At 46.2% G+C, this 15,496-nt stretch overlaps 1 protein-coding gene across 3 annotated transcripts in view; it reads left to right on the top strand.

The window, feature by feature from the left end:
* cax1 (cation/H+ exchanger protein 1) overlaps window positions 1-15,496 on the top strand; it is a 52,579-nt gene that overhangs the window by 12,465 nt on the left and 24,618 nt on the right. For 2 of the 3 annotated variants that reach the window (XM_070897218.1, XM_070897216.1), the window contains exons 2-5: window positions 2,235-2,365; window positions 4,389-4,494; window positions 6,062-6,178; window positions 14,877-14,938. In XM_070897218.1, the coding sequence (XP_070753319.1) occupies window positions 2,235-2,365; window positions 4,389-4,494; window positions 6,062-6,178; window positions 14,877-14,938 (416 nt within the window). Of the gene's footprint in view, window positions 1-1,135; window positions 1,209-2,234; window positions 2,366-4,388; window positions 4,495-6,061; window positions 6,179-14,876; window positions 14,939-15,496 lie in introns of those variants that run through there. The other variant, XM_070897217.1, reaches the window with a different exon arrangement.

Here is a 15,496-nt window from a genome sequence, read left to right as displayed (position 1 = left end):
TTTCTCACTGATGCGGCTCCCCAGGGTCTGTTGAGGTTTAGTTCTGAGTTCTAGTTGTTGTATGCTATGGACCTTTTATAGACTTGTTTCTGTGACCTGTTCTTGGCAACTTTAACCTAGTTCAGAGATCGATTGCCAGTTTGTGCTGTGGAGTCTTGCTTCAATCTCCTAGGACTATTCGTGGTGGGAAAGTTTGAGTGATGACATTTGCGTGTCCCAGTGAGGGGAAAAATGTTTCCTTTCCCAGTATTGGCAAGCATAACAGCAACTCGGTAAGCATGTGCATTCTGTATAGAAAAAGAAAGACTTGTATTTCTACCATGTCTTTCACGAACATCGGACATTCCAAAAGTGCTTTACAGCCAATTAAGTACTTTTTTTTGGAGTGTAGCCATGTTGTAATGTAGGAAACACAGCAGCCAATTTTGTGCACAGCAATCTCTCCCAAACAGCAATGTGATAATGACCAGATAATCTGTTTGTGGTATTGATTGATTGAGGGATACCAGTAGATAACTCCCCTGCTCTTCAAACTAGTGCTGTGGGATCTCTTGCATCCACCCGAGAGTAGACGGGGCTTCGGTTTAACATCTCATCCAAAAGATTGCACCTCCAACAGTGCAGCTCTCCCTCAGTAGTGCACTGGAGTTTTTAATATAATCCAGTACTTATTGCCCAGTGTAAGTCCCTGGAGTGGGACTTGAATCCACAGTCTTCTGACTGAGACAAGGGTGATGCCAACTGAGTCACTAGTAGAGATTCAACACAATGTGTTTCTTTTCTATGGATTAACTAGCAATTGCTGATCCTCTTCCTGAGGGAATGTTTCTATTTGTACTCCCAAGCGAAATTGTAGTCAGTTCCAACTGTTTAACACCTCTCCACATAGTGACTGGCTCGCCTTTTTTTTTAAAAAAGTCATGCCAATTTCATACCTGCCTCACTAACCGAGTGCTGCTTGAACTTGGTAACCTGGAAGGTTGTGTAGTGACTTTTTTTTGTTAGTGAATATTCTACGTTAACCTCTAACAGCTTACTGAGGACTTTTGTTTTGTTTTTCTTCCCATTGATAGACTTTGGGAGGGTATGTGAGTTAAGAGCAGAAGCACCTCCCTATCCTCTGACCCTCTGGGACAGGTACTGTGGGCTACATCTGCAAATTGACCTGATGGACACCCTTTCACCATTCACACCAAAATCACACCCAGGTTAGTCCTTCCGATCTCGACATCTCCCAACCCCCCCCCCCCCCCCCTCCCAAATGTATCAAGCTTGACTAGAGCAAGGTTTCTCATGGGTTTTATTGTTGCATAGCTTTGCCCATTGCAAGGGTCTCCATCCTCGCCACTAGCGAGGACCAGTTGGTGTGACTGGCTGCTCTTTAATGGATTGACTCGTACACTTCCTTCCCAAGTGGGTTAATACCTTCCATCCACTGATAAGTGAAGTGTTGTATTTGGCACTGTTTAGAACCCTCTTTGCCACCCATGTTGCCTGCAATCGCTAATTCTTCTGGCCAGTAACATCAACAGTAGATCTTTCGGTTATCAGAGGATTTTTGTGTCCATCACAGAACAAGTTAATTCAGCAGGGCATTAGGTTACAGGAGCTACTACTGTGTGAAGATTGGCTCCCATCCTCCCACCACTGGAAACCCAAATCCAGTATTAAATTTCTTAAGTGACCAAGTCACTGGTTCGGTGTGACCGAGTATGCATTTTTACTACACACAAAAACCCCAGTACATCTCCGTTCCAGGTCCAAAACAAAAAGTGGTAGTATAGCAATGTTGGAAGAGTGTGTGAGGGTGTAAAGACAAGGCCCTAGTTCCAGGTGCTCTTGTTTTGAGATGCTGGGTGGGTGTGTGATCAGCTTAAAAACAATATTTTATGGATGTTAACTGTAAAACCAGAGATGTATGAGATATACTTTAACAATAGTTTATAATGTGCTTTCACGCCTCTGAAGCTGCAAGGAAACTTGGAGTAGTGTGTCGGCGACCTTTCTGATGTGCTGTGTATTATTTCCCCCTTCCCGAGGAGAATTTTTGTCTCTGCACAAAAGACTGGCTTGGTAAAGTCACTTGCGTGTGTCTGGACTGGTTAAAAATAGTACATACCTCCCCATTCAGATGTTGGCCTTTGCCATGTTCGCAACCCAAGGCCGTACCAAATATGTGGCAAGACTTAAGTTGTTAACTCCCTCCTTTCTAAGTCTTCTTTTGCTTTTGTTAGTGACCTGTTCGACTCTGACCCACAATCATTCATGTGAAGGAGTAATGTGTCCAGGTTGCCTGATAACCACAAAGACTACACTGCTGGCAGAAAATGAGGTTGAGGCACAGAAACTGGCCAACAACTACAAGGTCAGTGGGATGCTCGTGGCTTATCAATATTCTAGGACGGTTACACTCCAGCACTGTCAGTTTGAGCATACATCCATAACTGAAGACCAATTATGCTGCTAAGGCTGAGCAATTGAAAGTGCATGGTTCTCATTGGGAGGAATGAACATTTGAGCAATTGCCTGACACTGGAAGGTTTAGTTAACTTGTAGCTTGGACTGTTTCCCCTTTTGATGGTGATCTCTGCTGCAGATGATTGACCAAGTCTGTACGCTCCAGTGCCATTGTATGTTTTTAAGCTAAGTTAGATAACTCATCACCCCAAGGTTTAAAAATTCAGCTGGTTGCTGGTATGAGTTGGGTATGGTTTCTCTTGCAGTTAGAAAGCGTACCTTATCACTTGAAATCACTGGTGCCAGAGGTCCTTTTTTGAGGTAAATGTGGGAAAAGACTAAACTGGTATAGCTGGAGGAAGTATGCTGCCCTGAGTTTAATGCAGTATGCAGTGCATGTGACTGAAACAAGGCATGCTTTTCTTTCAATGCTGATGGGGAGAAATGATCAGATTCATCCATCTATTTGTGCTTTGTGTTGATACATTCTAGTCCCTTCTCCACCCTGGGCTGCCTGTACCCAATTTAAGGTAGATTAATTTCTTAAACTGAATGTTAACTTGTGTAAACGAATTACATTTACAGCACAAACAGGCTATTTAGCCCAACTAATCCATGCTGGTGTTAATGCTCCACACAAGCCTCCTCCCACCTTACTTCATCATGCCCTATCAATTATATCCTTCTATTCCTTTCTTGCTTATCTACTTATCTAGCTTCCCCTTAAATGCATCTAGGACTAGAAAAATCTTGATGAATTCATGCAGCCACTTTCTCAGCCAAGGAATGATACAGAAGTTTACAAGGTCACAAGAAGAGTTCAGCAGAAAATGACTGCACACAAGATGCTGCAGACCAACAGTTTGAAAACCCATAAACATAAACTGGGGCAAATGCAGTTATCTCTCTTTCTAAACTTTGACTGAGAATACACTTTTCCCTCGACATTTCAAAATACTTTTTTCAGATGTAAATGTAATTTGTTTACATGTTCAGTTTAAGAAATTAATCTCTTAAATTTAGGTACAGGCAACCCATGGTGGTGGCGGAGGGACTAGAATGTATGAACACCCAAGCGCACACAGATTTATGATCAAAATATTTCTAAATTCGACCATCATAGAAGGATACTATCTATGTCCAATTCTTCTACAGTATTCCCATTGCCATGGAGATTCTTGTAGCTCACTGAAAATTTGAATGAAATATTGAAAGTTGTTTTGATGGACTTTCCATACCAATAAACTACTAAAACATTTAATGAGATTCTCAGAAAATGTGATCTAATTTATTTTCTCCAAGGATCATGGCAACCATTTTGTTGAAGTATATGGGCTGAAGTAAAATGGAGAGCAATCTCTTGAGGTTGCATTTGATATATTGGCCTTGTATCTGGTTTTCAGGGAGAAAAGATTGGTTCAGTGAAACTGACTAACTTCTAGAGTCTTGGGTGATGTGGTAAGTGGAGAACCCCAGCTGTCGGACCAGTCTCCCTCGGCAGCAGCTAAATTATGGAATTGTGAGATCCGGGGAGACCCGAGAGGAAAGCTATACAGATTAAATCAAAACTAGTGGCATGATTCCTTTTTTGGAGAAACCTAGATGAAGCAGGCAAGACCTGTAGTACAGGATCTCCAGGTTGAAGAAAACCAAGTGGGGAACTGCATTAAGGTTGGCCTTTAAAAGCATGTAGATCATGGGAGAGTTGGAGTTCTACAGTTTTGAGGACCAGAGTATCCATTTCAACACTGGGAGGAAGGAGGAGTGGGACATTATATTGGGAAATGGCAGCAAGGGTTGACCCATATCTTATTGCTCCACAGTTTGGAACATCTGTGCTCTGTTCTGCAATCTGAGGGTAGGGGGGAAGAGTTCATGACATGGTGCATTTTGGCAATCTCTTGTTAAAATCTTCATTTTTAACTTTGCAGTTTGGGTTTAAGAAATGGAAGAGCCATGTGACTGAGAGACCCTGGGAAGACCGTTCTGCAATAGTAAAGGAGCTGTATTCCGATCTAAATGTCATCAAACATTCAGGTAATGTGTTGCATGAAATTTTTCGATGTTCTTTCCTCCTTTTGCAGTTGGACTGTTTCAATGTATTCTAATGTAATGCCTATCTCTGTGGTGTAAGCAGATTTGTTTTGTGGGGTGGTGTTTGGACATGAGCTTAGCAAACCAAACAAAACTACTTCAAAAGGTCTTCACAACAATGTTCAAATGCTTGGGATGAGAGGGCTCTGAGGAGAGATGGAGTAGAATGGGTCTATAATCTCTGGGGTTTAGAAGGAGAGGTGATCTCATTGAAATGTATAAACTTCTTAAGGGCTTGACAGGGTAGATGCGGAGGGCCTGTTTCCCCTGACTAGCAAGTCTAGAACTAGGGGGTTCACAGTCTCCGAATAAAGAGTTGGCTGTTTAGGACTGATGAGAAATTTCTTCACTCAGAGTTGTGAATCTTTGGAGTTCTCTATCCCAGAAGGTTGTGGATGCTTAGTTGTTTATTCAAGGCAGTGACCTCTAGATTTTTAGATACTACGGGGCTCTTGTGGGAAAGTGGTGTTGAGGTCGATGATCAGCCATGATATTGAATGGTAGAGCAGGCTTTGCGGGTGGTAGGGCATACTACTCCTCCCATTTCTTTTGTTTGAAGTCTAAGCACCGATTTTTAAGTGATGCTAGTCTGTCAATAACTTCGCTACTATTCACTGCAATATCCCGGTGAATGTTTTGAAGCCCAACTAATCTGATTTCACCGGTCAAATTGCAGAACTGTCTGGAGCTCTGGAATAATGTGTATTGTTTTTGTTTTTTATGTTCTATCAAGTAATCTATCGAAAGGAATGGTCCAAATTTTTTTTAAACATGGAAATTCCCCCCCCCCCCCCCAAACCTATGCCACTGCTTGGAAATTCATGGTGGGACCAGTTTTAAAAATTAAAAGAATTAAAACTGTTGGTACTGTGCAAAGAAATGGTGGTCACCAGAAGAAATGACGCATTGAATGCAAATTGGGACCTGCTGAGGTTGCCAAGACTACATTTGGTGCTTTACTCCGTTCATTAACTTGTGCCACTAGATAGCTATCATGAGCAGAGGGCAGATGATGCTGGCAGCACGCTCGAAGTGACCTAGCCTTCCTTTTGCTGTGCACAGGTGCTGAGTGCTGTGCTGTGCACTTCCACTACTGTTTTTAATTTTAGTCCAGCTGAGCTTGGCTAACTCTGCAAACTAGGAATGGAAGCTGGCACCTTCTGACCGGCATGCCCTGATGCTGGCCTTATTCACAAAGCTATTGTGACTAGTTCAGCGCTTCATTTATCGAACCCCTGCCATCACCTGCTGTGACCTCCCACCTCGCCAGCCTTTTGATTGTGTTGATTTGTTATGTACCACTGGACACATCTGAACAAATTCTGTTCAGTTCAGCAAATTGCACCGATGTTGCTGGCTTAAGGCTGGAATGTGTGCACTTGGGCTGTCAGTTTGTTCACAATGCCCTGCATCGCAGTGTCGGTGGAATGCTCAATAGCTTTTAAATATTATATAATCCTATCTGTGAGATGCTGCAATTCACTCATCAGAACTTCCTTCCCTCTTTCAGGATCTCTGGTTACCTGTGGCAACCTATTGTATGTGCTGCTGTTTGGATGGTGGGTTGCCCTGCTGTACCTTCTGATTGCTGTAATTATGTTTGTTACCATTGTGGGAGTACCTTACGGTAAGTTTCAATAAGCTTTAAATATGAGCAGATTAAATTAATCTGCAGTCCTGACTGTTTAGGGAGATGTGGTGTAAGGTTACGCTCCATTGCAAACTCTGTCTTGATACAATTGAGGTGGTTCTTCTCCTCATTCCTGTTTGCTCTAGAGGAGCGAATATTTAATGTGCTTGAGTACATTACATTCCCATCTGGTGATTTAAGTTGTAACGCAAGAAATTTCAGAATTGGGGAAATGGACATTTGGTCTTGGCACGAGTTCTATTTACAATGAGTTTAAAATCCTACAGAAAAGTAAGCGTGTGAATTTATTTCAGTGAATCCGCAACTGTCTGCCTTTGTCTACTCGACAGAGGCACTTTTGAACCATCTGCGCAGCATAACTTGTAGTTCCTGTGATTAAGGTATTGCTGTACCATATGTGCAACATCAAAATAGGAACACCTGCCAACACCCATTATGGGATGGCCAGGGGCAGGCAGCAATCTCCATTATGGCAGGTAGTGGAGGTTCCATTCTAAGTCCAAAATGCTTGTTGCATCCAATTGCATTAAGCCAAACATGGAATTCATTGCCTACAAAGTTCATTAAGCAGTGAAAGGGAAAGCCTGTGAATTCTCCAACTGCTTTAACAAGTCTATCTAGTGACTCCAGATGAAGGACTGATCTATCAAAGGTTTGAATGACTTTGTATCCTGATGGACTAAAGCCATTTTGCAACAAGCGGGAATCTCCTATGGTAGGTGGTCCTTTTTTGGAGTAGATGCTCAGTAAATCTAAATTGCCCTGAGTTCCCCAAATCCTGTTTTTTGAAATTGCACTGATCACCTTTGCAAAACCTTTTGGCTGGCTGCTTCTTTAAAGATTTAGTTGCTGGGTAAGATTTGATGCAACTAAATTTCTGTTTTGTTTGACTTGTGACTCCACACATTCCTAATAAGGGTTTTATTTAGAAGTGACTGCCATCAAGGACAAGGGCAGCAGGTGCATGGGACCATCACCACCACCAAGTTCCCCTCCAGGTCTCACCATCTTGACTTGGAAATATATTGCCATTCCTTCATTGTCTTGCCCGTCAGAGCGTTCATGCACAGCCGACGTCTCAGCAACACGGCACGGTGCCCCCGAGTCGGCTGCGGGGCGGACGAGACTGTCACCCATCTCCTTCAGGATTGCGCCTCCGCAAGGCAGGTTTGGAAGGAGATGCAGTGGTTGCTGTTGAGGTTCATCCCAAGCAGCTCTGTAACACAGTACTCTGTGCTCTACGGGCTGTTCCCAGGGACACACACAGACAGACATCACCTGCTGCTGGAGGGCCATCAACTCGGTCAAAGACGCTCTTTGGTCTTGCCGAAACTTGATGGTCTTCCAGAGCAAGGAGATGTCCACGTCTGCATGTTGCAGACTGGCGCAATCCAAGATCCAGTATTACGTGCTGAGGGATGCACTTAAAATTGGTGCATTCGCCGCAAAGGCACGGTGGGGAAGGGCCACAGTTTAAAGCCCTTCTGCCACGGTAAACCCGGGGGCAGGAATCCATATAAAACTCCCCTCTGGCTGTACTTGTAACTTCTTTGTGTACATGGAACATCATGATCTGTAAACACCTATGTAGTGCCATGTACAATGCAAGGTCTGTTTCGTAATACACTTTGAAAAGAAAAATGTAAATGTACCGTCACCCATTCTGCGTACTGTATAGTGACACATGTAATGTCATTTGTTGAATGTACTACAACGTATCCTGTATTGTACCGAATTGTACTTGAACTGAAAAGCAAGGAAATGTATCGAACGGAACTGCCGTCAGCACCCAAATGTAGTGTATGGGATTGCTGACCGCAGCTAAACGTACTGAACTGCTTTTGAATGTACTGTACAAATTTTTATATGAAGAAAGTATATTTTGAAATGTAAAAAAAATTCCTTCATCGTCCTGCAAGTGACTTTGCAAGTATCTCACTTGTATTAAACAGTGTTTCTAGATGGCACTCTCTGTGAATTGACTGCTTGCAGAAACTCGTCCTTCCACTTTGGCTGTGTCTGGCCTTTTGGCTTGGGACAAGCATCAATTGGAGAAGAGAAGAAATCTGCATGTCGACCGACCAATGTGTGGACCAGCAGGTCAGCCAAGATGCCGGACTGGCACCATGAAAGATTGAAGGCTTCGGCCAAAACACAAGCCGAAAGGGGGAATCTGCAACCCGGATGGCACCCAACCGAGCGGCGAACCAGGGTGTCCGAAACACCATCCGAGTGACTAAAGAAAGTGGAAGGACAGATGACGATCAACCGGGACCTCTTCGTGAAGAAAATCCTGCTGGGAACCTGTGGCATGAAAGTCGCGGATGTTTTTGCCTTGCAGGACATCCCGAAGAGAGGTTACTTTGATGTAACCTTCAGAAACGTCACCAATGCCTGAAATTCCTGAAGGGAATGAAGGAGGCGAGTGAACCACTACGGTCAATGCTGACTTGGGAACCACTGTTCACCCTCCCGTCGCAGAGGAAACGCACTATCACAGTGCACATGTACAGCCCCCACATCCTGGTCATTGATGTGCTGACATTCCTCGCCAGGTATGTCGATGGGGCAGGAAACAGCATCGACCTGAGACCCCCCCCCCCAGCTTCGCCATCAGAGGAAGTCGGGGCTACATGGTGTACGCTGAACAACCCAATGTGTGCCGAGCTTGCGGGAAAGTAGGCCACATGGCGGCAACTGCAAGAAGGAAGGACACCAGACAAAGGACTGTAAAGAGAGCAAGAGCTGCAACCTTTGTGGTCCGGCTGGACATCTGTACAAGGCCTTGCCCCAAGTGGAATTTCAGCTATGCGTTGGCGGCAAAGAACATGGTGATATGAGGAGAAAGCCGAGGAGTGCAACGCCCAAGAGGAGACTGACCCCGACCTATTCTCCAAGACACCGTGCGAACAAACCACTGCCCTAGTCGACACTGACCGAGAGGAGGAAGGAAAGTCTGCCACAGCACCCAGCAGTGAAACACTTCTTTTTCCCTCCTTCTCCTAGCCCTCCCCGCCCCCTCCCCCCCCCCCCCCCAAGACAGAGTCCATGGAAGAGGAGGGAGCAGAAGGAAAACAGGAATGGCAGCTCGTCAAGAAGGTGGCTCGCAAGTCAAAGGAAAAGGGGCCTCCTGCAGAAACGAGGCAAAAAAAGGCTACCGTCCATGACTGACAGCAGTGGCTGCAGCTCATCTGATGAAGGGCGAGGCAAAAGCCCTCACCACCAGCAGAAGAGGAGGCAATGCGACCAGCGCAGTCCAGCTCTGGGACCCCGGGAGCAGTGATGGCACCGATGTACCCCTGCTCCAGATTTTCGGGAGCAATGGATGAAACCCAGCTCCAGATTTCCATGAGCGAAGAAGCAACCAATGCACCCCCGTACCAGATGTCTGGGAGCAACAAAGCCACCAATGCACCCCTGCTCCGGATCTCGGAGTGACGAAGTGATGCACCCCAGCTCCAGAATGCTGTGAGCGGCGACACCACAGGGGATGCACACAAGGAACAACCAACACCAGGCGAGGGCAGCCCAGTTGACATGGAGGACCCCCTGTCCACACTGCTAGCGTCCCCTGGTCGAACCATCCCCAAGGCAGAGGACAACCCATATCTCCGCCAAGGTGCAGTAGAAAAGTTTAAAGTTAACCTATATATACGGGAACAGGCCAAAGGACTGCGTGTTCTAAATGTAATTTTTGGATTGTAACCACCAATTTAAAAATGGGTTTACAGATTGCATCCATTAACATGCGTAGCATTAAGTCAACTACGCAATGTGTTTCCACCTTTGGGTACCTCACCAAGGTCCAGGCAGACCTGCTATTCTCGCAGGAGTGCGGCCTGCCGCACTTCAGTTACTGGCAATGATCGCAATGTCCGTCTGGTCAGGAGGCAACGATTGCCGTTCCTCCGGCCTGGGCATTCTGCTGCGGGGAGGCCACTTCACCATCACCGAAGTTAAGGAGGTGGTGGGCGGCCATCTCCTTGTAGCAGATGTATTGTATAAAAATGTTCCTCTAAGGCTAATTAACGTGTATGCCTCGCCTCTCAGAAGCGAGCGGCTGGCCCTACTCCAGCAGCTCCCACTGCTGCTGGCGACATCCAGATCTGTCGTTCTGGGCGGTGATTTCAACTGCATCATCAATGCGGCTGGACGATCCAGCAGAGCCGACAGCAAACTGGACACCACATCCAAACTCCTGAGGGACGTGGTAAAAGATGCCAAGCTGTGCGACGTCTTCAGCAACCCTGCAGATGGAGCACCGCTCAGATACACCTGGTTGAGACCAGATGGGTCCGTCCGTTCCAGAATAGACTTCCTGTTTGTGTCCCACATGCTCGAGGTTAGATTCACCGACGTCACACTGGTGTTCTTCTCTGACCACTGCCTCCTACTGGCCAACTGCCTCCCATAGGAAGACCAGAAAGTTGGCAGGGGGATATGGAAGCTCGACGTGAAATTGTTGACCCCGGAAAACATTGAGGAACTCGAGAGGGATTACAAAAGTTGGAGAACCGTAAAACCCCTCTGTTTCCCACCAGTGCATCGGGGAATCAATCAAGACAAACATCAAGAGGTTCTTCATCCTCAAAGGTGTTCAGGAGGCAAGAGGGAGACAGAGGGAATTGTTCCAACTCCAGAAGAGCGTGCAAAACCTGCTCCTGCTGCAGTCGATGGGGGGGTCAATGTCATGGAGGAACGACAAGAGGTGAAGGGCCAGCAAGCCTCGCTCTTTGCCTCAGAGTCCTCCCCAAATCATTTTCCGCTCCGTTGAGCAGGATGAGACGTGTTCGCGTTTCTTCTTCCAAAAGGTACACTGGGAGCTCTGTGATCAGCAGCCTAAAGGAAGAAGATGGTTCTGTGAAGTCTTCATAGCCCGACATGCTGAGGATCAGCAAATCCTTCTATGCCAGGCTGTACGACGTCAAGCCCACAGGCAGTGTGGCCTCCCTGGCTTTCCTGTCGTCTATCTGAGGTTTACGCGACAGCAAGCGGGAGAGTCTGGACCACCCGCTAACTCTGGACGAGATGACAAAGGCCATCCGGTCCCTTGCGACGAGTAAAACTCCTGGAAGCAACGACTTACCGGTTGAGTTGTATTCAGCTCTGTGGGACTGGATGGGCCCAGACCTGCTGGAGGTGTACGGGAGTATGCTTCTGGCCGGCAGTATGTCAGAATCAATGAGGAAAGGCATCATCGCCCTCGTCTACAAGCAGAAGGGGATAGGGAGGAAATCAAAAACTGGCGGCCCATCTTGCTGCTCAATGTGGACTACAAGGTCCTGTCAAAGGTCATTGCAAACAGGGTCAAGTCTGCTCTGGAGCTGGTGATCCACCCGAACCAGACCTGCGCTGTCCCCGGCAGGAAGATCTGAGAGCCTCGCGCTACTCGGGGATACGATCATCTACGTGCGGGACAGGAGGGTGGACACCTGTTTAATCAGCTTGAACCAGGAGAAGGCCTTTGACAGGATATCACGCACGTACCTGATGGGCGTGCTCTCCAAGATGGGGTTTGGGGAGGGTATCCACAATTGGATCCAACTGCTCTACAGAGACATCAGTAGCACAGTTCTAATCAATGGGTGGGAAACAAAGCTTTCCAATCAGGTCTGGAGTCAGGCAAGGCTGTCCCCTCTCCCCTGTCGTGTGCTGTATTGAGCTCCTTGCCGAGTCCGTCAGGAAGTATGCGAGCATTAGAGGGGTGATGATCCCAGGCAGCGGAGGCACTCAGGTTAAGACCTCCCTGTACGTGGACAACATCGCCATCTTTTGCTCGGATCTGCAGTCGGTCTGCGGATTGCTCACAATCTGTGATCAGTTTGAACTGGCCTTGGGGGCAAAGGTAAATCGCAGCAAAAGCGAGGCCATGTTCTTTGGCAACTGGGCCGACCGATTTTTTTCTTCCCTTCACCGTTAAGCCAGGTTACCTGAAGGTGTTGGAAATGTGGTTCGGAGCGGACGGGGTGTGCATCAAAAACTGGGAAGAGTGTACCGCCAAAGTGAAACAAAAACTGGGATGGTGGAAGCTGCGCTCCCTCTCCATTGCAGGAAAGAACCTGGTCATCAGGAGTGAGGTGCTCTCGGTGTTGTATGTGGCGCAAGTCTGGCCCATCTCATGCTCCTGTGCCGCGGCAGTCACCCGGGCCGTTTTCCACTTTGTCTGGAGGTCCAAAATGGACCGTGTCCGCAGAGACACGATGTACAAATCTCTGGACCGTGGAGGGAAAGGATGTTCCGGACGTGGCCCTCATCCTGATGGCTACCTTTGTGTGCGGCTGCATCAAGCTGTGCACCGACTCCCAGTACGCAAACACTAAGTGTCACTACGTGCTGAGGTTCTACCTGTCCCCGGTGTTGAGAAGGATGGGTCTGGCCACGCTGCCGCAAAACGCCCCCACCAGTTGCACCATGCCTGTCCACTTGTCCTTCGTGGAAAAGTTTTTCAGAAAAAACCCCTTTGACCACAAGGTCATAAAGCAGTGGTCGGCACGTAAGGTCCTGGACGCCCTATGAAAGGAGGAGGGAGTACCCTGTCGGGTGGTTCTCAGAGCAGACTGTCAAACTCATCTGGCAGAACGTCTCATCGCCAGAGCTTTTTCACCAGCACTAAGACGTAGCTTGGTTGGTGGTGAGTAGGGCCCTACCTGCCAGATCCTTCATGCACAGCCGGGGTTTCAGAGACATGGCACTCTGACCCCGAGTTGGCTGTGGTGCAGACGAGACAGTCATCTATCTCCTTTGGGATTGCCCCTTTGCAAGGCGGGTCTGGATGGAGATGCAGTGGTTGCTGTCGAGGTTCATCCCAATCAGCTCCGTAACACACGAGCTCTACGGGGCTGTTCCCAGAGACAGACATTTGCTGCTGGAGGGCCATTAACTTGGTGAAAGACGCACTTTGGTCTTGCCGAAACTTGCTGGTCTTCCAGAGCAAGGAGATGTCCACGTCTGCATGTTGCAGACTGGCGCAATCCAAGATCCAGGAGTACGTGCTGAGGGACGCACTCAAAATTGGTGCAGTCGCCGCAAAGTCACGGTGGGGAAGAGCCACAGTTTAAAGCTCTTCGGTCACGATAAACCCAGGGGCTGGAATCAGTATAAAACTCCCCTCGGGCTGTACTTGCAAACTTTTTGTATACATAGAGCACCATGATCTGAAAAAACCTATAATGCCAGTTCTGTTTAGTAATGTATGCTGCAAAGAAATGTAACTGTACCCTCATCCATTCCGAGTACCGTATAGTGCCACTAGTAAAATAATTTTATTATATTACAATGTATCCTGGATTGTACTGAAATGTACCTCAATGTAAAGCAAGCAAATGTATTGAACGGAACTGCCGTTAGCATCCAAATGTATTGTATGTAATTGCTGACCGTATCCAAATGTACTGAACTGTCTTCCAATGTATTGTGCAGATTGTTATATGAATAAAGTATATTTTGAAATAAAAAAAAAAAATTCCTTCATCACTAGGTCAATATCCTGGAACTCCCTACCTAACAACATTATGGCAGCACCTTCCCCAGCAGTTCAAGGTGGCTCACCACCACTTTCTTGAGCAGTTGGGGATGGGCAATAAATGCTGGCCTTGCCAGCAAAGTCCATGTCCCATGAATGAATTAAATAAGTTTATCTTAAAGCATTTCCTCCACACCCCCCCCCCCCCCCCCCCCAGTGTGTTAGAATCCTTTCCTACAAATAGCTGGTAAGTTGTTCCTAACTTTTTTTCTCCCTCTTTTGTGAAGTAACATAGTTGAAATACAAATCTGTGACTATTGGGGAAAAGACTTCCAGTTTATACAGCAGACCATTCAGAAAGAGTTGTGCATTTCTTGCCTTGATATGTAATCTCCTCCTCTGTGCCTTCTGCTGTATGCTCACATTGGCATCAATATTTAGATGGAGTAAAAAGGCTCTGTTCCCCCTTTTGAAGATTCCTGAGGACTCTACATTGTTTGTTTTTGCTTTTCTTCCTCTGGTTCTGTTCCTAATTATAGTATACATTTATCAGCTCTGTTACCTGAAATGGATTTCCCCTTTTGCTTTCTTCCTGAGCTCAAATTTATATTCCATAATTGTGTCTTGTACCCTGTCTCATATCCATCTTACTGTATGGGAGATGTTTATCAGTCACCTAGACATGGTAATATGTGCAGCCTCTGGTCTCCTGACTAACTTGGCAGGATGCCTTGCTCTGCTTTCAGACTTTAAATCAACCATATATACCCTTTTTAAGGGTTTGTAGCTGTAAGTTTGATCAAAAGACAGTTGTGGTTAATTTTGGGCCATCCTAGTTCATTCTCCAAGGGGAAAATCAACAATTCCTGTGTCTCCCTTTTGTCTTTCCCTGTCTCTCTCTCTCTTCCAAATTCCAGCATCTTCATCCTGGATTCCAGGGTTTTGCCTACCCTCCCTACCCAGAAATCTATTCCCTATGTGAAGGACTTCCTGATATCTGGTTTTAAACTGGTAAAAGGCACGTTTAAGACTGTGTGCCCTTGTCCTGTTGGGTTAGTAGAGTTTCATATCTACCTTTTTTATGCTAGGTTATCTTCTACCCTCTGTTGAATGCTTTGGTGTTGCTTTTATTTTAGTTAACTTTTTTGGGAGAGGAGGGAGCATCAATTTAAAAAGAAAACCCCAAAAATGCAGTTCTACTTTGTCTCCCAGGGAAGCTGTGCTGCAGTCTTGCTGGATATTACTTCTGGCCATTTGGGAAAGTAATTCAAAAGGTAAGTGCAGTAACTATTACTCCAAGACTTTAGTGTACATGTACTGGCAAATTGCTTGACTTGCTCAGTGTTGCAATCTGTTCGAATTGGCTCCAAATTGTAGTAACTTATTTTGAGATGGTCCATGATGACCAAAATGTGGTGAGTTGATCCTTGATTAAAGGCATGCAGTTCACACATTCAACACCCTGATTTGGTTGTCTTTGAACCCCATCTTGACAATTAGTCATTTTGCTCAACATTACATTAGTAAATCAACTCTCTGTAGTAGATACAGAATGTGGTAACTCTGTCTGTGGTCGTCTTCCTGATGTACACATCTTTCCTATTGGCTAAAGGTAGGTGAATTGCACACTGCTGCTCTAACCACATGATAGGTGACAATTGCCTCTTCTTTCTCTGGGAGGGGAACATGTGACTCTAGTTGTGGGTCCCTTTTCCAAGTGGAATGAGGGTTGCTGTTTTGAGTTAACCTTGTACACATTGAATCACTAAGTTGCTATAAATGTATCCTGGCTGTGAGTTCTCAATACAGTGTAAGTACCCTTCAGGGGAGCA

This window comes from Pristiophorus japonicus, chromosome 13 (genome assembly GCF_044704955.1).
Source record: "Pristiophorus japonicus isolate sPriJap1 chromosome 13, sPriJap1.hap1, whole genome shotgun sequence".
NCBI classification, from domain to species: domain Eukaryota; kingdom Metazoa; phylum Chordata; class Chondrichthyes; family Pristiophoridae; genus Pristiophorus; species Pristiophorus japonicus.
Note: the sequence above shows the minus strand (reverse complement) of the source record. Positions and strands in the feature narration are given on the sequence as shown.